We start from the raw sequence: 22,491 nt of genomic DNA on the forward strand, positions 1-22,491 counted from the left end.
ATGAGATGAGATCTAAGAACAAAAACAAACCGAGAAGACGATTCCCGCGCCTCATCGTGGAGAAGACAACGGTTGCCGAAGAGTGAGGAAAACGATCGCCGGAGACTGACTTCGGTGGTAGCTTGGAGTGAGTACGGTGGTAGCTTGTGTCGTTTGAGAAATTGAGAGTGAGTCTAAGAGAGGAGGGAGGCAGAGAGCATAGAAGAGGGGTCAAAGGAGAGGAGAGAGAATAGTGCAGCGGCTCTCTATAGCTTGGAGTGAGTCAATATAACTCAAACCCTAAAGTAAAGTGCTGCCACTAAAAAAAAGAATTTTTTTTAAAAAAAATCCGGGTATTTAACGGGTACTGGCTATAGTCAGATAGCGGCCCATTACCCGACCCGAAAATATGTTATTTTAGCAGGTTGGGTACCCGACCCGGTAAAATGGGAAAAAAATTTAAAAAACCCGTCGGGTACTTTGCTGGCAGCGGGTCGGGTCAAACGGGTCGGGTATTTTTGAACACCCCTATCTGGTGCGGCTGGCCGCACCATGCGGCAGGGTACTAAATCAGCAAATGACAAAGTAACCCCCAAACAAAGTAACCCCAAGACAAAAGTAATCCCTGACTGACTTAGTAACTCTTGACCAAGTAACCCCTGACTGACCTAGTAACCCATGACCTAGTAATCTCTAACTAACTTAGTAACCCCAAGTAACCCCCGACCTAGTAACCCCTAACTGACCTAGTAACCCCAAGTAACCCCTGACCGCCAACCTAGTAACCCCTGACCTAGTAACCCCAAGTAACCCCTGACCTAGTAACCCCAAGTAACCCCTGACCTAGTAACCCCTAATTGACTTAGTAACCCCAAGTAACCCCCGACCTAGTAACCCCTAGTAACCCCAAGTAACCCCTGACCTAGTAACCCCTAGTAACCCTTAGTAACCCCTAACTGACCTAGTAACCCCAAGTAACCCCTGACCGACGACCTAGTAACCCCTGACCTAGTAACCCCAAGTAACCCCTAACGGACCTAGTAACCCCTGACCGCCGACCTAGTAACCCATGACTGGACCTAGTAACCCCTGACTGGATCTAGTAACCCCTTACCCACCACCAACAAAAAACTACCACCAACAACCACCACCAACGAACCACTACCAATCTAAACCACCAACGAAACCAGATCTAGAACCCAAAACCACGAAACCACCACCACCCATCCACGAAACCACCACTACCCACCCACGAAACCACCACTATACACGAAAACAATTTGTTTTTCGTTCTTCAATTAAACAAAAAATTAAGTAATAAAATTTAACAACTTACAAGTTATATAATCAACATCTTCAGCAAATAAGCTTGAATTCAACATAAAATTCGTAGAACATAAATTTCCAAAAGTAAACCATTAATGAATTTTGAAAAAATTTGGGCTAAGAAGATGACACCATTAATGAAGTTTAAAGAAAAAAGAGGAGAGAGGAATAAAATTGGGGGAAAAAGGAAAATGTTGTAGAAGATGGAAGAAGAACAAAGGAGAGAGAAATAAAATTGGGGGAAAAAGAAAAATGTTGTAGAAGATGGAAGAAGAAAAGAGGAGAGAGAAGAAAAATTATATATATATATATGGCTGGCCGCATGGTGCGGCCAACCATATATGAAACTTTGTGTATTTTTATACTCCACAATACTATCTACATATTTCCAATATTATTTTTATACTCCACAATCTTTTCAAATTTTTATACTCCACAATACTATCTACATATTTTTCAATATTATTGTTATACTCCACAATCTTTTCAAATTTTCAATATTATTTTTATACTCCACAATACTATCTACATATAGTTTCAATTTACCATTAAATATTAAATTTATGCATGATTGACAATGGCTACGAGTAAAAAAAATCTATCTATCTATAACTTTATACTAAAGGCGAAATCAGAAATGACACATGTCATCTCCTGGTTAAAAATTTTCCCTCCAAAAGTTTTTTTATGTTTTTTTATTTTTTAACTTTAATTTTTTTTGGCCAAAGCTTCTTAGAGAAGTTTTTTTTGATAGAAACTACTTGATACAATATTAAGTATAATTCAATAATATTTCACTTCTTATTTGATAAGTATATTCCATTTGTACACATTCAAACAAAGATATTACGAGTGTTTTTTTTTTATATACAATATTATGCACTAATAGTTTTCTATCTATAACTTTGTAATGTAATTCATATTTATTTTTATTAGTCATGCATATAGTGTTCTTTAGTGTGATTTATTTATTTATTTATTTTTTTGTAATTATAGAACTTTCATCCTATTTTGCAATTAGGTATTATTTTTTATAATTAAATAATAGTGTTAAACTAATGATAAGTATTAAGTATTGAAAATTACCGTGCATGGCATGAGACTTTTATTTTTCAATATTATTTTTTATATACTCCACAATACTATCTACATATTTCCAATATTATTTTTATACTCCACAATCTTTTCAAATTTTTATACTCCACAATACTATCTACATATTTCCAATATTATTTTTATACTCCACAATATTTTCAAATTTTTATACTCCACAATACTATTTTTTATAATTAAATCAAACCATCCAACTAAGGGCTTGTTCTCATACGTTTATTTTCAGTTCAGTTCAATTCAGCTCCTAATTTCCTTCTATTATAAAATATTCAGTTCAGTTCAACTGAGTTCAGTCAATGAGAACAGACCCTAAGACATGAATGTCAAAATCATCCAATAAAACCGATGGTATCATCCAAACAATTAATCATATAATTAAAAAAATGTGCATTTCGCCAATGATTGAATAAGACTCGTCTCACCCAATACTTTGTGTTGTTGCACATGTTTTAGAACTAATTATTTTTTCCACAAATTTAAAAATTTTCGGCATTACTTTATATGGTTACATATTTTGACATAAATAAAATTAACACGACACACAATAATGCTAATATTTTGATATAAATAAAATTAACACTACACACTAACGAAGTAACAATACTCACAGGTCACAAACTACACAAGTACACACAAGTGACACAACCTAAGACACTCATTACAGTAAATCTATTAATGTTACTTGTGTTCACATTCTAACCATAATACGAACCTAGTACTCCCATAAAATAAACCAATGGGCTACTAAAAACAGTGGGCGGTTCAATTCACTGAGTCAACTTACTAACCACCTCACACACTTCGAACCGCCTTTTTATTAGTAAAAACTTCCTCCACCATATCACGTGATAATCACGCAAAAATCTAGCCCCTTAAATACTCAACTAATACTAAGCGCGTAAGATTCACTTTCTTCAAAGTCGCGTCATTTTCTATCATCACGGAAAAAAGGGGGAAAAAATCAATTTGGGGGAAAATTAGAATATCAAAAACCCTAGTGTCAACTTTTCGTAATATTTTCCAATTTCAAGACCCTAAAATTTTTCACAAAACAAAAACCTCTCTTTTTTGGGTTTTCTCTCTCCTCTCTAACCAACTTAACCAAATCTCCCACGAAAAACACTCTCTCACTTTCAATATCTCTAAAGCTTCGGATCATATTTTATTTTTATAATTTTAACAAAATTTTATTGAATTTATTTGTAATTTATTTGCAAGAAAAAGAAGGTACGCTTCAAACCCTAGAAATTTAATTCAATTTATTTCATTGAATTTGGTTTTATTTGTTATTGTAAGATTATAGGTTGGATTGGTGAATTTTTTATATATTATTATGATGGAATGTCAATTAGGGTTTGATTTGAATTGAATTGGGAAATTTATGATTTTGTGATATTTTATTGTTGATGCATTGGATGAAGAAATAATGGGGAAAGGTAGACCTAGGGCAGTTGAAAGAGGAGGAGGATTGTTAGGGCAAATTTCTGCGGCAAATGGGTCAATGAATATAACCCCTGCACCTGTATATTACCCTACTGAGGAAGATTTTAGGGACCCTTTGGAATTTATATATAAGATTAGGCCTGAGGCTGAGCCTTTTGGGATTTGTAAGATTGTTCCACCTGAGGGGTGGAAACCCCCTTTTGCTTTAGATGTGGAATCGTTTTCGTTCCCGACCAAGACTCAGGCTATTCATCAATTGCAGGCGAGGCCTGCTTCGTGCGATTCCAAGACTTTTGAGTTGGAATATAATAGGTTTCTTGAGACCCATTGTGGGGGTCGTAAGCCTAGGAGGAAGGTTGTTTTTGAAGGGGAGGAGTTAGATTTGTGTAAGGTTTTTAATGCTGTGAAGCGGTTTGGTGGGTATGATAAGGTTGCCAAGGAGAAGAAGTGGGGAGAGGTATTTAGGTTTGTGAGGCCTAAGAGCAAGATCTCTGAGTGTGCCAAGCATGTTTTAGGTCAGTTGTACCTAGAACATTTGTATGATTATGAGGAGTATTACAGTGACTTGAATAAGGGGAAATTAAAAGGTTGTAAGCGAGGGATAGATAATAATGATAGGAAAAGGGATCAGAAGTCAGATCTGGATAGCTTAAAGAAGAAACGGAAAAATGATGCTGGGGATGCTGTTAAAGTCTCCAAACCACAGAAGGAAGAGGAGCGTGACCAGATATGTGAACAATGTAAAAGTGGGTTGCATGGAGAGGTTATGCTTCTATGTGATAGATGTAATAAGGGATGGCATATTTATTGCCTATCACCTCCTTTGGAAGCAATTCCACCAGGCAATTGGTATTGTCTTGAATGCCTGAATTCTGATGAAGATAGTTTTGGTTTCGTTCCTGGAAAATGTTTATCTTTGGAAGCTTTTAGAAAGGTAGCTGATCGTACCAAGAAAAAATGGTTTGGATCTGCATCATGTTCACGCATGCAGTTAGAAAAAAAGTTTTGGGAAATTGTAGGGGGGTCATTAGGTGAGGTTGAAGTCATGTACGGTAGCGATTTGGATACATCGATATACGGAAGTGGATTTCCTCGCTCAAATGACAAAAAACCAGAGTCAGTTGATGCTGAAGTGTGGAATAAATACTGTAATAGTCCTTGGAATCTGAACAACTTGCCAAAGTTGAAGGGATCAATGCTTCGGGCAGTTCATCACAGTATTGCTGGTGTTATGGTACCCTGGCTATATATTGGCATGCTCTTTTCTGCATTCTGTTGGCACTTTGAAGACCACTGTTTCTATTCAATGAATTATCATCACTGGTACGCGGCTTAATACCATTTATTATTTATTGTTTCTTGATGATTTTCCCCCTTAAATTTTGATTATAAGTGCTCGCCTTTTGTATTTGTTAAAGATATTAATACCTAAATAGCTAGCTAAAGTTTTCTTGCTTGGAAGGTATGGCCTTTCATTATGAGTGGCAAAAACTTTGAGCATTGATAAGGAGTTGTACTAAGCTTTAAATGTAGGGAATGAACTGGCTCTGCTCTGTCTTGCAGCTTGATATCAGGGCATGTAATTTCTTAGCATTTTTGCTATGATTATAGTGAAGATTTCTTTTGACCTTTATAACCGTGACTAAGATACACAGACTAGAATATGAAATATAGGAATATTTTTCCTAACGGTGTGTTTGGATTGAAGGAAATGGAGGGAAAGGAAGGGAAGAGAAATGGAGAGATGGAGTATCTTTCATTTGGATAGCAAATGAGGAAGGGAGGGAATTGTAGGGGAGAGAAATGGAATGATTAAATTGTAGGAAATTGATCCCTCCAACAATGGAGAGATTTGGAAGGAAAACTCACCATTCTTCCCTCCCCTTCCTTTCCCTCCCCTCCTCTTCTCCTCCCTCCCCTTTCTTTATCCAAACAAACTGTTAGTGTTTGTGTGTGTATTTGTAAGAATATTGTTTTCTTCTTATGATGCTCAGACTCCCTAGTTTTTCATATTGCTTATGGAAAATTATTGGGTTTAACTTTGAACCATGATAAGAAAGAGGATAGAGTTGTTTTCAGGAAACTAGAAATTTAGTCGAATTAAAATGTTTACCTCCTTAAATAATGTCCTTGAATGATTTGGAGAAGAAGATTTTCTTGTTCTTTTGGAAATTTGGAGTTTTGAAAGATTGCATCATTTCATGTCAGATCTGGGGATCACATTGATATGCGTTGGTTTATGAGGAAAGAAAATAGAATGTTAGGGTCTTTGGTCCATGACTCCATGAGCGAGGCAATCTTACTGTGGTGCTATTGTCGCTGCCTGGGTGTGGAGGCAGGTCATCTACTTGCAGGAAGAAAATGGACATTTGTAATATACTTCCTTCTTTTTTTATTTTTTAGTTTCTGAAATGTATAATACTAAAGTTGAAGATCTACTAGCAAAATTTGATGGAGAGGGGAAGATTTATCGAAGAGATATGTTGCCAATGGGATCTTATCCTTTAGCTTGTTTCGAATTGTTTGTCAGATGAAAGCTAAGTAGGTTGTATTTTTTAGAAGAAACTGAATAATGATATAAAAACTGGAAAAAAGAATCTTACTGAGGAAGTTCCTTGTCCATATCCTAATTTGTGTCTAATTAAAAAGTACTCTATATCATCATTATGAAGATTTCTCATGTCGGATACTCATGTATCAATACCCTGAACCCAACTCCCATATACGAGTCTGAGCATCACAGTGTGGGAGGTGAGGTGGTTCGTCCATTGGGTTAATGAAGAAGCGTACACATTTATCATCCACCGTTTCTTGGTTTATGAAGAGTTTTTTTGATTGTTTTGGTTTGACTCCCTTACTATGAGGGTTTGCGATTTGGTAGACTACAAGCGTGAATAATTTGGTATTGTTTTTATGGTTCATTTTCTTTTCTTTTAAAATTTATCATTTTGTCATAAATTGATATTGAGCTTGTTGCTTTTTATGCAAAATCTGCATACTTGATATCAAAGCTTGCATGAAAATTGAGTACTTGTTTACTGTATGACCATGATTGTAGACTGTGTTTTTTTTTTCTTCATGGAACTTGGTTTGCATAAAATTTGTTAAATCATCTTATATTCCACCTGCTTTCAGGGGAGAGCCTAAATGCTGGTACAGCGTTCCTGGTAGTGAAGCCTCTGCATTTGAGAAGGTTTGTGAATAATCTTTATGTCAAATTGAATATCTTGTTCATCCTGTAATGATCACTGGAAGATATTAGTGATATACTCTGTGGGGCATGACGAGCATGTGGTATTAAAATGAAATATTTGTCTTGAAATTTACTGTTTAGGCTAGAATCTGCATAATATGTTCAATAGCTCTCAACTATTGATAGATTGTCTTGTCCTCATCTTTGTTGCTTTTTGATAGCTGGTTTGATTATGGCCGCCTACATTTCTGTGTCCTCAGTTACCATGACAATTAAAAATTTATGTTGTTGGAGTAAAGGGATCATTGAATTTCCCTTCAGAATGTTTATTGACTATCAAAAACCTAAAACTATTGCAAAATTATGTTGTATCATCAGTGCGTTTACTGTCTTCCTTGAGTTGTATATGCTGAGGCCTTGTGGTAAAATTATTTGTTTCCAATTAAAAAATATTTGTATCATGTTGAAATATGTCTAAACTAGCAATATTTACCACCTTCAGGTTATGCGCAGCTGCCTTCCTGATCTCTTTGATGCCCAACCAGATTTGCTTTTCCAGCTTGTTACGATGTTGAACCCCTCCGTTTTAGAAGAAAATGGTGTTCCTGTTTATACTGTTCTGCAGGTATAATTTTATGAGAGATGATCTGTCCTATTAGTTATCCATACTATTTACGTCTACTGTTTGCTATGTGCTGATGAGATAAAGAACTACTGATAATTTCAAACCTTGTGTCAAAAAAAAAAAAAAAATTTCAAACCTACTAAAAAATAATTATCAAGCTTTCCTATTGATGCATTCTTGTATTCTGTTGGATGCTGTTATTTCTGCTCTGAAATGCTGTATTATTTTGTTAGATATTTTAAATGTAGATATATTTTTAATTTTCTTTTTGTCTTTTATCTGTATTGTTCATGAGAATGATGGTAACACAAATTTAATTTTCAGAATGGAATTATGGGTCTGAAGGAATTATGATAGTTAGGGTTTTAAATATTGGCTGGCACTCAATGTCTTGGCTATTATGTATAGTTTAGCTTGCTGGATCCATATTTACTCATTTGGAAAGAATGGTCGTGTGCGAGTTGTCACCTATATACACAATTGCTCAATATTCAATGACCTGGCTTATTTAAACTTTTGTGATGATTATTGTAAACCTTTATTGGTGTCATATTGTTTATGGTTCTGATTATATTTGTTTGAGCTTGCTTAATCTTCATCACTTGAATTACTTAGATTATTTCTTGTATATTGTCTTTTTTTTCAATGGCTTGCTTATGCTGTAAACTGCCTTTTTCTTTTTCCTTGGGTGCTTCCTCTCTGCAAGGAGCCAGGCAACTTTGTGATTACATTTCCTAGATCTTATCATGGAGGTTTCAATCTTGGTAAGCAATTACGGTAGAATATACATGATTAAACTGTAGTCTTTTTTCTTTTATATTGTGTTGATTTAAGCTTCCAAAATGTTGAGTCATTTGATATTTCAGGCTTGAACTGTGCTGAGGCTGTTAATTTTGCTCCTGCTGATTGGTTACCTCATGGAGGGTTTGGATCAGAACTCTATCAACTGTATCATAAGCCTGCTGTACTTTCTCATGAGGAGCTGCTTTGCGTGGCTGTTAAGGTTGGCTGACTTAAATGAACTCTATAAATTATTTTGCCCAATTTTTATTTTATATATATATATATATATATAGGTATGGTCTGTATGGTGGACCACTCACTAGGTTTATTTTTTATTTTTTATTTATTATTTATTTAACATCTTGTTACTTCAAGAGGGTCCTTTTGTTGACTATCTTGTTTTCAACAATATAGGAGTATATGAAGGTTGAGTTTTGTGTAATTAAGTCAGTATTTGTCATTTTTTTCTCTCTTGATAAGTTCTTTTCTTGTCAAGAGCAGTTTACCTTTGCCACCTGCAATCCATGTTTCGCTGTGTTTGTTTTTTGGTTAATAATTGGAATTTCTTTACAAACATATTTCTCATAGCTATACCGGGCCTGTCATTTCTGAGAACATGATTGCTAATAATTCTGTGTATATACTAAGGAAATGTGACTCTGGTGCTTGTGTTTGGCACAGAAGTGTTTAATTTTCTGACATGATGAGTGAAAATATGTTCTTGGTATTAAATAATATATGTCAGATTGTTGAGGATCTGATACACATCCTTGAGTTGAAATGAAAAGTTGGGGGTGATCTTAAGATGTCAATTTTTTCTTTCCACTTTTATTGACTTCTACTTGTTAGCTCTGTTGTGTGTGTGTGGATGTGTTTTCCTGGTTCTTTTAATTATTTTGGTGCTATGAACAGCTTGGTTGTGATGCCAAAGTAGCACCTTACATGAATAAGGAGTTACTGAGGGTCTTTACAAAAGAGAAGAATGGGAGGGAGCAGCTTTGGAAAAAGGGCCTTGTCAAAACATCTGTTATGTCACCCAGAAAACATCCTGAGTATGTTGGCACTGAGGAGGTATAGTGTCCTCATTTGGAAATCATTTTTATTTTTCTCTTTTATCTGATTTTATTATGAAAATCAATTATGGTAATTGATAATATGATCTATGTTGTTGTAGGATCCCACTTGCATAATCTACCATTTTTATTTTTCTCTTTTATCTGATTTTATTATAAAAATCAATTATGGTAATTGATAATATGATCTATGTTGTTGCAGGATCCCACTTGCATAATCTGCCAGCAGTATTTGTATCTTTCAGCTGTTGTCTGTCGCTGTAGACCATCCACTTTTGTGTGTTTAGAGGTACTTTAAATCTTGATACTCTTGGTAGTACCTTTTATTTAATATTGGCTGTTATACTTGTGAAAAATATACAGTACTACCTCTGTTGCTAAAGAGCATGGGAAGATTAACTTTGTCTTCTCTTGCACATGTTCTTTGAACTTTCGTTGCTTATATATGACTTGGAATTTCTTGGTTTCTTTTTTATATTGATAATTGCGGTCGTGGACTGGTCTGATTACCTTATTATCACTAGTGGCATATTCTTTTGGCTTTTTTTTTTTTTTTTTGCTTTTGGTCGGGTTTTAGCATGGAATACATTAATACGGATGCATATATTTGGCTCTTGTATTTATGATGCGGTTTATAGTGACTGGAGACTTGTTGTAAACTTATCTTGAATGTACTATTTGAAGAACCTGGATTGTTTGTTTGTCTTGCAGCACTGGGAACGCCTTTGTGAATGTAATCCAAGGAGACGCCGCCTCCGATATCGCCACTCTCTTGCAGAATTAAACGAATTGCTAGTCATAACAAAGAATGTAATTTCTGGCTCAGAAGACAATGGACAAGGAAAGGATTTTGCAGAACTGAATACATGCTCCACTGACTCTGGCACTTTGACGAAGAAGGTTATCATCTGCAAATTGCTTAGTTATTTTTTTGAATTGGGTTGGTCGTTGGGAAAACAACTTTACTGCTGTTTGGGGATGAAGGAAATCAAACGAACTGTATCCTTTTAGTTTTGGGATTGCATGAGATGCCTGATTTTAGTTGTATTATGAACCTAAAATTAGTCATTTATAAATAGTCATTTGTAAACTGAAAACAAAATGAGCTACTTTTCTGTTTTTCAATTATTTGTTTTTAATTTATGTCATTAATTTAAGATTCACAGCAATTACAATTAATAAAAATTCATTTTAGTAGGATGCATTATTGTTGTGGTGTTGTGCAAATAGAAATGAGAACCACCAACTACTTTATGTTTAATTTATTGGTGGATTTTAGGATATTATTCTTAATAGAGTTGGGTGTTTGTTTAATTTGTGTGAACGCAAAGTGTACAGGATCATAGGAAACCTTGGCCATCATGTTTTTACCTCCTATATCTGCCTATTTTCCCTGGTTTTGTCAAATATTGGTTTAAAATAAGAGAATATGTGATAGCTTATTTTTCCTATTTATGTTTTCAGGTTCTTTGTTATAAACTTAGTATGATTTACTAAGATGATATTTTGTTGAAATCCCTTTCATAAATTTGGAGATTCTATTGCTGGGTTTTTATTTTTTACCTTCATAATCAACTCAATTCAAGTTTCTTTACGGCTATTAGTTAGTTTATTAATTTTTCAAGATGATAGGCTCTTACTTCTGAGCTTCTTTTTCTGATAGTATGATGACATCTTTGTACATCTGTAGAATGGGCCATTGAATATGAGGTTCCATTTCGATTCAATTGTGTATCCCAATGAAGTTAGTTTCCCATATTGATCATTTTCTACTTCTATAGGTGAAGGGTAAACAAATATCTCTTGCTCAACTTGCTGAAGATTGGTTGTTGAATTCTTGTAAGATATCTAAGCTCCCCTTCTCCTCAAGTGCTTATAGGAGTGCATTGAAGGAAGCACAACAGTTTCTTTGGGCTGGTCCTGAAATGGATCCGGTAAGATTTATCTATACATTTGGTTTACCTTGTACAAAATTGAGACACATTATATTGGTGAAATCTTGCACATGGAAAGACAATTTGGTAATCAACATATAGATAAATTGATAAATGACAAGTCAAATTTTGTGTGTTTTTCCCCCCTGCTATTACTCTGTTACCAGAAGGTTCTTAACTGAATTAGATGAGCGATTTTATGATGTGAGCCTGTGAGTCTTTTTGAAGGTCGATGTGCTTAGTTGATTATGTGTCAAAAGGCATGTTAACATTGAGTTTCTATTTTGATTGTATTGTTATTGTTATTGCCTTACACTCTTACTTACATGTGTGCTTTTATTAGATTAAGCAATGGTGCATCTTTGTCTCCAATCATCGTAAAGTTGGAATTTGGAATTCTATTTTCATTTTCACAATGTTGCGTTGTGTTTTTTTTGTAGGGGACTCTTATTTTATTAACTACAGAATATAGTATTTGATGTACAATTTAATTATTAGGTACGAGATGTGGAAAAGAATTTGGTTCAAGCCAAGGACTGGGCAGAGGGCATAAGAAAGTCTCTTTCTGCTGTTGAGAGCTGGTCTAAAAATGGTGATAGTGATATGGATAAAGTTCATCTTGAGTATGTCAACAACTTGTTGGGACATGATCCTGTGCCTTGTAATGAGCCTGGGCTTTTCAAACTGAAGGTTGACATAATGTTGCTGCTTCCATTTGCTTTTAGCCCTTATGGTCCCTATTTGGAATTTTTAATTGTTGAGATCCTTTGTTTCAGGAGTATGCTGATGCAGCTAGGCTGTTGGTTCAAGATATTAACAATGCTCTTTCAGAGCTAACATTTTCTGTATGAGCTAGCGTCTTATTTATTTTTGTGCAAGATATAGAACGACTTCTGTCCTTTTTTTCCCCTCTTAAGGATAGTTTTCTTTCATCTTGTTTACTAGATGGATGATCTGGAGAACCTGCTGAACCAAACTTTAAGCTTCCCAATCTACATTAAAGAAAGTGAAAAGTTAGCAAAGAAGATTTCATCTCTGAAGGTGTGTGCATTTTGCATATTGGTTTGTCTTTTGCTTCAGGTGTTGTCTGACCTTGTGTAGTTTTGGCATTTATTTTTTTGGTATACGAGTAATTTTTCCGTGTTGATGAAAGCTGTGTCTTTTCACCCTTGTTCCTTGTCCCGATAACTTGTTAATATGTGTACAAATGCTCTAGTGTCTTTTTTTGTATTTTGATTTGGCTTTTGTTCTGTTTACACGCTATGATTTCTTAGTTGTCAAAAAGATTAATCAAAGAGAATTTGAAGCATGTATTATGAAACGTTTTTTTTTTGTTTTTTTTGTTTTTTTTCCTATGCAGAGTCACAGCTCCTTTGGACTCGATTGTTTCTTTTAATAACTGCTCTGAAATTGCTATCAATTTTTTTATGTTTGTCTTTGTTATCTAGTGAATCAGATGCGTAGGGTTTTTTGAACAGATGTAAATAAAACAAAAGCACTTCGCTTTTCAATGTGTTGGGTTTTGTTTGGAGTGTAAATTGCAGAAGATATGCAACTTGCAAATTATTTGTTTTAGCTTGATGTTTATTGTACTGGAGTCTGATCTTTTGCTTCACATAATTGAAGTCTTCTAATTGTTATTCGTGAAGTTATATTGACTTTTTTTCCTGTGTAAATGTTAAGGTGTGGCTTGATAATGTAAAAAAATGTGTTTTTGAGACCAGTCCTGCTGCAATTGATTTTGATTTCCTTCGACATTTGAAAACAGAGGTATAGCAGACTTTCTATGTTTATGTAATGCTTCATTTTAGAATTTTGTTTGATTGCTTCTCATGTTTGTTAGCTATTTATGAAATAGATGTCAGAGCTGCGGTTAAATGTTCCAGAAAATGAAATGCTTTTGGAGTTAATTGGGCAAGCTGAACTTTGCCAGGATCACTGCAATGAAATGCTGAAAGGTTCCATAGCTTTGGAGGTCTGTATTGAAACTTTCATTATAGAGAGCAATATTTGAAAAGTGTTGATATTTTTTTGCAAAATTTTAATGCTGTTGCCTAGACACCCACCCACATCACTGAGCTGAATTCAGTTCTTATTGCTTGGCTCTATAAAAAATTTCTTCCTCTGAAATGGTTGCTGTGTTTTCTATGCAGAAACTTGAGATTCTTGTTCAGGAGTTTGGGGATTTTGTGGTCAACATTCCAGAGTTAAAGATACTACAACAATATCACAGTGATACTGTTTCTTGGATTTCTCGTTTCAATAATATACTACTAAACATTAATAAACGGGAAGATCAAGAAAATGTCGTGGAAGAATTAAGATGCATTCAGAGAGATGGATCAGAATTGAGAGTTCAAGGTTGGCTTTCTGACCTTGAACTTTGAGCTCCTATTTCCTTTTTTTCCTCTCTCTCTCTCCTGCTATATTGAATTTCATATTGCAGTTGGTAAATATCCAAATATGCTACTTGCCCCCTGACATTTGTTTGTTTGTTTTTTTTTTCTTAAGTTGATGAATTGGCTCTTGTTGATGCTGAGCTAAGTAAGGCATGTTGCCGAGAAAAAGCACTAAAGGTATTGGAGAGGGGACGTTCATATTTCAAGCTTGCTATTAAACTTACTACCTTTGTTTTCATTGAATGCCAGCTTGGGTGAAAGTGAAACTTTTGTTGCATAATGTTAACTAAAGTTTAACCTTTTGCCTTTCCCTCAAGTTGTTGCATTACTTGCATTCTAGATAATATTCTTGTTGCTGATCATGTGAATTGATATTGATGTAATGTAATTATATTATTACAGGTCCATAAATCTAAAATGAGGATAGATTTCGTTCAACAAGTGCTATCTGAGGCTGCAGTGTATGATTTCCTGGCCCTTATGCTTCTTTATATAGGGCTGCTTTCCTGTTATCTCTTTACACTTCTGTCTAATTTTTAAATTTTTTTTTCTTCTCTTTTTGTATGTTTCAACTTATGAGCTTTGTTTTTTCTTCTTCCAGATTACAGATTGACAGGGAAGAATTGTTTGTTTCTCTTTATAATATGCGTTCAGCTGCAATTTCCTGGGAAGATAGAGCAACTGAGATCCTAGCAGATGAGTCAACGTTGGAGGACTTTGAGGATGCTATAAGGTTCCTGTTATCCCATTTTCTATCTAATTGTGGAGCTAGTAGTATGCATTGATTAATTTTTTTTTTTTGGATATTACAGGACCTCTGAGGATATATATGTAATCCTACCTTCCCTTCCTGCTATCAAGGAAGCTGTATCTGCTGCTAATTCCTGGTTAAAAAGTTCGAGGCCTTTTTTGCAGTCTGCTGCTCTAATGACATCTGCTTCAACTGGCTTGTTAGCGTTTGAAAATTTGAAGGTTAGTTTTATGTCTTCCTTGCTTTTGTTTTTTCATGACCTCTTATGTAACGCAATTTTATTCTTGGTCACCATTGCAGGAGCTAGTTTGTCAGTCTAAGTGTCTGAATGTAAAATTAGAAGAAAAAATGTTGATTGAAACTGTTTTGAAGAAGTGTGAGGAGTGGAGATGCTGTGCTTGCTCTTCTTTAAAGGACGTAGAGGAAATATTTGATAGGAAGGATATTTTTAACGGACTCCATAGTGATGGTATTGTTGATATTGAGCAACTAAGATCAAAGGTTGAAAATGTTGCAGACGCTGGTCAGTCTCTGGGGTTTGACTTTCCTGAAATTTCTATATTGTGGAGTGCTGCTTCAACCTTGAAATGGTGCTCTAAGGTCCTAATGTTTCGCTTTGAACTTCCTTCATTTGAGGTAATCTTGTAGGGCTTGCATTTTTCTATAAGAACAATGAAATAGTCTTTAGTTGGCTTGAACTCTGTGTTCTTGTTTGTATGGTATTCTTTTAAAATGACTTACTGTATTGGTTATTCATATAAAAGTTATCCTTCAACATATTATGCAGGATGTTGACAACTTGATTAAAGAGATGAAAGACCTTCCAACTGAATATGATGGTGCTTTTGTTTTAACCTCATTGGTTGATGCAGCTTCTTGGCTCAGTAGAGCCTCTGAAGTTCTATCAGCTTCAAGCAGTGCAAGTATAAGAAGATTCCACTTGACTGATGCTGATGATATCCTAATGAAATCTCAGGTGTTTTATAATTGCTATGTTGATAAAAGTTGAAACCATTTAGTTGTTGACTTGTTGGTTATTTATTGTACAAGGGTTTTTGTGAATTGAGCTTGCTCTGTTTCAAATATACAGGATATGCTGGTCTCTTTTCCGACAATGATTGTTCAACTTGAGCAGGCAATTGAAAAGCACAAGTGAGTTTTGAAATTAAAACTTTTAATTAGTCCAGTATCTGCATCTCCTTTTTTTTTTTTCTTAATATATATATATATATATATATATATATATATATATATATAAATTTTTTTATTCACTGTATCTTTGTCTCTTACCTCCACTAACCTGTATTTGATACTTTGTTTCACGTTGAAAAGGGTTATTTAATCTTTGCTTCATTGCAGAAAGCCTTATTGTATTTTTCATTTGCCATATGCTTGCTTTCTTATTTACCTTTTCGGCTTCATAGCACATACTATTGGCCTTATGCTTCTTATTCCGTTTCTTGTTGAAAAAGAATTTTCTTTCGTTTTTATGGTTCCTTTTTAAAGTTAATTTAAGGGTTGGTCTATTGCAAATATGTATTTACAAAATACTAAGAATTTGGGGTACACGAGAGGCTGAAGTGTTTTTTTTTTTTTTTTTTTTTTTTTTTGGGGGGGGGGGTGTTTGGTGGTTGCCTATAACCTGGAAGTGAGATTAACAAGCACTAGTTCTCCTAAATATAGTTATCTGGTACATGTTCTTTCAATTATTATCTTCTTGTAGGAGTAAATTTATATAACAAGGTTGACTATATCTCCTTAACAAGGTCGACTATATCTCCTTAACAAGGTCAACTGCTCCTGGGAAGATAATCAATCAGTTTTTCTTCTTCATGGCTTACCTATATTTTTATTTATTATCTTATAATTTTTTTAAAATGTGATTTCAATTGTATAAGAAATGTACCTTCTATCAGCACTATATCCTTTGATCAGTGTTAATTTGCAAATTGCAATTACTTCATAGATTTAGATTGTCACTTTTTCTTAGGGCTTGCTGCTCCAGTGCTCCACAATTCTAGTATTTGATTAATTAATGTAACATTTCCAAGTGCTTATAGTGGCCTATAAAAATTGGTACTTATCATATGATTAATAATTGTTGATACTTTCACACCAGCATATGGGCTTCTGTATTTTAATAGAACCAACTGTTGAAGACTCAGATATATCATTGTTAAGCACAAATTGATCTTTTAGTTTTCAACTTGCTGTTATGCTGTAAGATACAGATATGGCTTTTGGTCACATTTTTTGAAAGTTTTCGTAGTAGTCTGATTTTGGGTAATAAATGTTTTTGACTAGTTTGCTTTCTTAGTTTCCTTCCATTTAATTTTCTTTCCTCTTTTACTTGACTGGCTCATGTTATGACGTTCTTGCTTTCCACTTATCTTCATCCATCTGATAAATGTTGCTGGTACCTTTTGAGTGTAGGTCATGGCAAGAAGATGTTCGAGCGTTCTTCAGTGATGATTCTAGTGAGCGGTGTTGGTCCTCACTGTTAGAATTAAAGGTGAACACTGGATGCATTTCCGTAAAGCTGCATCTTGTTTGGAGGGAGAGAGTATATCCTGGAATATTTTATATGAATTCCTAAATATAATTTACCTATATATTTTAAATAGTATTATAATGGACAATGTTAATCTTGAAAATAAAGGTGATCACTAGTTTCTGCTGCAAATTTCTCTTCTGTGTTTGGAATTGGAAGTACAGTTTCTTGGTGGATTAATTATCTGGATAGTTTTAGCTTTACCGTAGTCAACTTAAATCTCTCATATGAAAGTTTCCTCTTGTCAAAGAGAAATCATACTGTATTATACATGTCCTTTCTTTGCTGCTGGTTTCTTATTTCAATTTGGTCAATTCCGATTAAGAGGAAAAAGAGAGAAACAACTACCCTTATTATATAATTCTCTGTTTCATAGATCTTAGTTTTTAAGTAAGGTTGAGATTGATTCTTGTCTTATGTTTTTACTCCAAACAATATCTTCTATTAGTGTGAAAATGGATAAAGAAAAGTCAATTGTGTATTTTTCTACATGGTATATCTAAGGGTTGCTTATTCATCTATGTGGAGGATTGCTTATCTAATTCAACAAGTGACTTTAGAAATCTGTTTCTGTTTTATTTACTTGCATGGATTGGTAAAGCTATCATTTTTTACGCCTTTTGCTTTTTTTATTTGATCTAATTTTTTCCTGTTGTCTCAGGAACTAGGAAAGGATGCTTTTAACTGTCCAGAGCTAGATATGGTCATGTCTGAGTTTGACAGTATAGGGAATTGGAAGCAACAAGGAGGGGAGGTGGTTGGGTGTTCAGCTGGAGATGTGACAACATTATTAAGTTCCCTTTTGAAGGTAATTACAATATTTCAGAATTCCACCTTTTTCTTTGTTTGAGAGAGAACTTTAGTCTTCGTGACTATGGCTGTTTATTGTAAATTCTAAGTTTAGTTTATTATATGTTCAGATCAAACAGTCATTACATAGATCTCTGTATATCTATGAGAAGTCAACTTGCTGGAAAGTGAGATACTTTTGCATTGGATGCTCCAGTAACTCTGATGATGAAGAGTTTATCACCTGTTCAACATGTAAGGACTGGTAAGATACTACTTTTGGTGTATATGCTAGAAGCTAATTCAAGTTTGGCAATGAGAGGGTTTGACCAGTTTATGCCTAGATTCACAGAGTTTACATTTCTTTGGATATTTTGTAGTTTTCCTGTTTCTTTTATGGGTATTCTGGGAAATAGGTGAAGATATGCTTTTGTTTATTTTTATGATGGACTAACTAATTAAAGGTTTTTAAAGTACATCCGGTTGCCTGCTTGCATTTGCTGTGATTAATGTGTAAATCCTAAAAGAGCAACGGTAGTCATGTATGGGAATGAAGTTTTAAGTGTATGTATCTATGTGTTTCTGAGAAAGAATTGTTCTTTTAATGAGCAGCTATCATCTTAGATGCTTGATTCCAAAGTCAGTGGCTTGTGACAATTCGAAAGTATATACCTGCCCTTATTGTGCATTGGTTGATAGTGGCTCAATATGCCGGAGTAAAGATAGTCCTTTGGTAAGCACTTGCTTTAAAACATTCCATGGAATAATTTGTACATTTGTGAATATATTTGTTATATATTGATTATTGTGCAGAGATATAAAGGGAAGCGTCCAGAATTGGAGAAGCTTGTTGAGCTGTCTTCTGATGCCAAGAAGTTTACTACAAGGTAATGAGTCGGCAGCATCATACAGCTGTGTCAGATTATTTAGTTTATGTTTTTTGAAAATTTGAATGCAAGGAAACTCTTGTTACAAGCCTGGCTATTGTCAAGACCTGGATTGGTGCCTGCTTTGTTAGTATAAATTTTGTTCAGTTTGAGGGAAAGCGAAAAAATATTGGAAATATACATGTGAATGATTCAGTTTATGGCTGGTCTTCTCATAGTAATCCCAACTATTGGTTATTTCATACTAATGTTTCAACTATGGGGGGTGTATTTTCAATATAACCCTGTGACCTTAGAAAATTTAGTTATGCCAAATGATGTGTCAAGCTTTAGTTGATGACAAGACAGGGGAGGGAGGTAGACAGCAAGGAGAAGTAATTGAATAGTTGGATGCATAAGCATATGTGCTGATACCTGTAGATGATGTTGAGGCAAATGGAAGCACAGAAATACTCAGAGATGCATTTAATAGTGGAAGTTTTCATTGGTCGTTGCCCTTTCTCTCGTCTCCTGACTACATACAAACATAATTTGCTCATTTGTCAATGTTGGTTGACTTTATTTTTTTGCTCCATTACGGTTTGTGATATGTCTGATCTGTTTTGAATTTATTGGACCGTTGCATCTGTAATTTCACAGGCTTGAAGAATATGATATATTGCAAGAGATTCTTGATCAAGCTCTTGCATGCAGAGGCTGCTTGTCAGAAATAGTGGATTCTTCATTGTCTTTCTTCGACAAAGATGTATCATCCATCTCTGGGAAACTGACAATTGCTTTGAAGGTTAACTCCGTTTAACTGTTCTTTAGTTATCTTGTAGCTGTTGGTTCTCACTCTACTTGCCGGTTGTTTGCAGGCTCTAGATGTGGCTGGGGTATGTGATTCGCTTGCTATCCAGAAGTTTGATCAGGCACTTGCACGAAATTCATGGAGAATCAGAGCTTCTAGGTTGATCGAGGGTTCACAGAAACCTGTTATGCAGCAGCTTCAGCGCCATTTGAAAGAGGTGTGTTCAAGTTATATCTGTTGCTAGCCTTTTCCCTTAATTGTTCCCTTTCATTGAATATAATAGATGACATTCGTTTTGTTGTCTAGTGGTACCTTTATTTAAATGTTACGAAGTACAATTTTACTTTATTCGTGTTTCCATTTCCCTGATTAAGTTTTTGATCTTAATGAATGTTTATTATCTCAGGGCTTTGCTATAAAAGTACCTTTAGAAGATTACTTCAAGCAGAAACTTGTCGAGGTGAAGCAAATTGGATTGCAGTGGGCAGAAATGGCAAAGAAGGTCTGCCTTTAGACATTATTGTATTCATTCTTTCGCGGACTACAGCTTCTTTGTTGACTTCGGTATTCTGCAGGTTGCCAGTGATAATGGGGATTTAGAGCTAGATAAAGTGTTTGAGCTCATTGCCGAAGGAGAGAGTTTGCCAATCCACTTTGAGAAGGAGCTTAAGGTACCTTTTAGGTCAATGTGGACCTTAATCAGCTGGATTCTCCAAAATGAAAACCCTAATGTTTATTTGTTTCCAGCTGTTGCGAGGGAGAAGTGTGCTGTACTGTATCTGTCGGAAACCTTATGATATGAGGCCAATGATCGCGTGTGATGAATGTGATGAGTGGTATCATTTTGATTGTGTCAATTTGATCTCTCCGCCTGATACTTACATCTGTCCAGCTTGTGAACCTCATATGGAAGGGAAAGTACCTGTTTCTCCATCTGTCAAACGAGAGAGGTAAATCCTTATTCCTTAATGTTCTTATCAATTGACCTTAAGGTCCAACACCAGAGTAGCCTTGTATGCAAGCTCTTCTTATTCATCTCCTGCAGCATCTGCATTATTCTACATAGCCATTAACTTTAATTTCACCGTCCTCTGTGTTGGCTGTTTGTTTGTTTAGTATTACCTTGTTTGTGAACTAAGAGTTTTCCAGTATTTATTACCTTAAAAAAAAAAAAAAAAAAAAAAAAAAAAACAACGGGACCTGCATTTTCTTTGTTGCAATTGGTTTGATTTTCAAAAATCTGATTCATGTAAATATTCCAAAATATTTTATAAGTTTGGAAATTGCTAGTAAAGCATTGTTGGGCTGTTTGCCATCTCAACAGATCTCAGAGTGCCAAAGACAGTGAGCCACAGACACCTTCACCTCGGCATGTAGAGTCAAGATGGAGGCTTAAGAAGGGGAAATCTTCAAAGAAGCGGAAGGCATGTTTAGGTGATGCCATTAATAGTAGTAGTTTAGTGTTGTCTAATGGATTTGATGAGTTATTGTGGAGAAATAAGAAACCATATAGAAGAACGGTCAAGAAAAGGACCGATTTAGGAAGCCTATCCCCATTCTTTCTTTTACAGCAATAGTAGTTTTAGAGCATCAGATGTATTCAATTCATTCATTTTTTTCTTTCCACCAGTGCAGTAATGCTTTGGTGGTCTAGTAAGGTAATAATAGTGGGAGAAAAAAAATATGGTCTCCCTTTTCATGCTCTCTTTTGCTCGCTCCTCTTTAACCTGATTGATGATCGTTGTGGTTTGTTGTGACGGTAAAGTGTTAAGAAAAAACTTGGCTGGCATGGCTGCCATCAACGTTATAACCTACACGGCTATCACCTACCTTAATCTTTACGAGTAATCTAAATACTCTAACAATAAGAGTTGTTAAAAAAAACACCCAAAAGAAACAAGTATTAATAGTGTTTTGTGGACGTAGAAATTTTTTATCCCGATAGTTGTAAATTCTTTTTCCTTGTCACCTGATTATTATTTTTTAATAACAATATTGATACATAAAAAAAAAGTTATACGATATTTATGCGCGCACAAAAAAATAAATAAATAAATAAATAAATTCATGACAATTGAATTGAATAAAACTTCTTTTCCGCAAATTGTATATTTTTGTTATTCTCTTCCATTTATTAGTTGGGTCTATTGATTTGTTGTAACAAGAAAATTCTCATCTGATTATTTGTTTGTAATCGAAATATTAATCGTTTTTTAATCTCAAACAAAACTTTACTCGCGAAACAACTTGAACGCTGATAATTAAGCTTGGATTTAAAAGAATATCTTGCCATCACCATTTACCTTGATTTGCAAAGCCTTAGTTCATCAACTAAATCAATTTGCAGAACTGAATGAAAATAAATTCCTCTATTTAGCCATGTAAAATATACTCCCTCCGTCCCTTTTTTTTTTTTTTTTTTTTTTTTTTGAAGGGGGGAGATTATAAATCATTAATAATAAGCCATACGACACTTACATAAGAGATTGTAATCGAACAATACAAAGACAAAAGAACCAATTACAAGTTCGAAATAAAGGAAACTACAATTGCACTCGCAAAATGACTTTCTTAAATACCCTTGGCTCATATAACGCTGTCCTATGCAGCCTCTTGCAAGGGGGTCTGGCAATATGTTGTAGTTTCTGACGTGAACCTTCATTGGCTCAGAATCCCGTACTCTTCGACCTGAAATCAAAATTGGTGTCGTACACTTCACCATAGATAAGACAATCTCCGATTCAAACACGGATATCGGCATGGAAGCATAACCCTTTAGTCCAAACCAACAGAAGATCCAACCGAAGCCCCATAGCCAAAAAACCCGGCTTAAATCCTGCCCCATATCACCCAAC

General features: G+C 34.8%; 2 protein-coding genes across 3 annotated transcripts in view; one reads left to right on the plus strand and one right to left on the minus strand.

Annotated features, from left to right (window-relative positions):
* The window catches only part of LOC145595143 (putative phospholipid hydroperoxide glutathione peroxidase), a 167,034-nt gene that overhangs the window by 25,852 nt on the left and 118,691 nt on the right, over positions 1–22,491 (minus strand). The gene's annotated exons all lie outside the window — the stretch shown is intronic.
* LOC145595102 (lysine-specific demethylase JMJ17-like) lies at positions 3,459–21,335 on the plus strand. Of its 2 annotated transcripts, XM_081651474.1 has the most exons (34): positions 3,459–3,645; positions 3,840–5,184; positions 6,997–7,054; positions 7,557–7,679; positions 8,386–8,443; positions 8,546–8,682; positions 9,375–9,533; positions 9,738–9,824; positions 10,247–10,435; positions 11,317–11,469; positions 11,968–12,159; positions 12,246–12,314; positions 12,415–12,510; positions 13,153–13,239; positions 13,328–13,444; positions 13,623–13,830; positions 13,981–14,045; positions 14,271–14,329; positions 14,470–14,601; positions 14,681–14,840; positions 14,920–15,255; positions 15,407–15,595; positions 15,710–15,771; positions 17,053–17,131; positions 17,832–17,978; positions 18,091–18,224; positions 18,572–18,692; positions 18,773–18,846; positions 19,486–19,630; positions 19,704–19,853; positions 20,043–20,138; positions 20,212–20,307; positions 20,384–20,586; positions 20,961–21,335. In XM_081651474.1, the coding sequence occupies exons 2-34, from the start codon at positions 3,845–3,847 to the stop codon at positions 21,211–21,213; spliced, it is 5,574 nt and encodes a 1,857-aa protein (XP_081507600.1). In that variant the 5' UTR covers positions 3,459–3,645; positions 3,840–3,844; the 3' UTR covers positions 21,214–21,335. The 2 variants fall into 2 exon arrangements, with proteins under 2 accessions (XP_081507600.1, XP_081507592.1); XM_081651466.1 differs by having other exon boundaries at positions 3,459–5,184.

Source organism: Chenopodium album, chromosome 2 (assembly GCF_948465745.1).
Source record: "Chenopodium album chromosome 2, dcCheAlbu1.1, whole genome shotgun sequence".
Lineage (NCBI taxonomy): Eukaryota > Viridiplantae > Streptophyta > Magnoliopsida > Caryophyllales > Amaranthaceae > Chenopodium > Chenopodium album.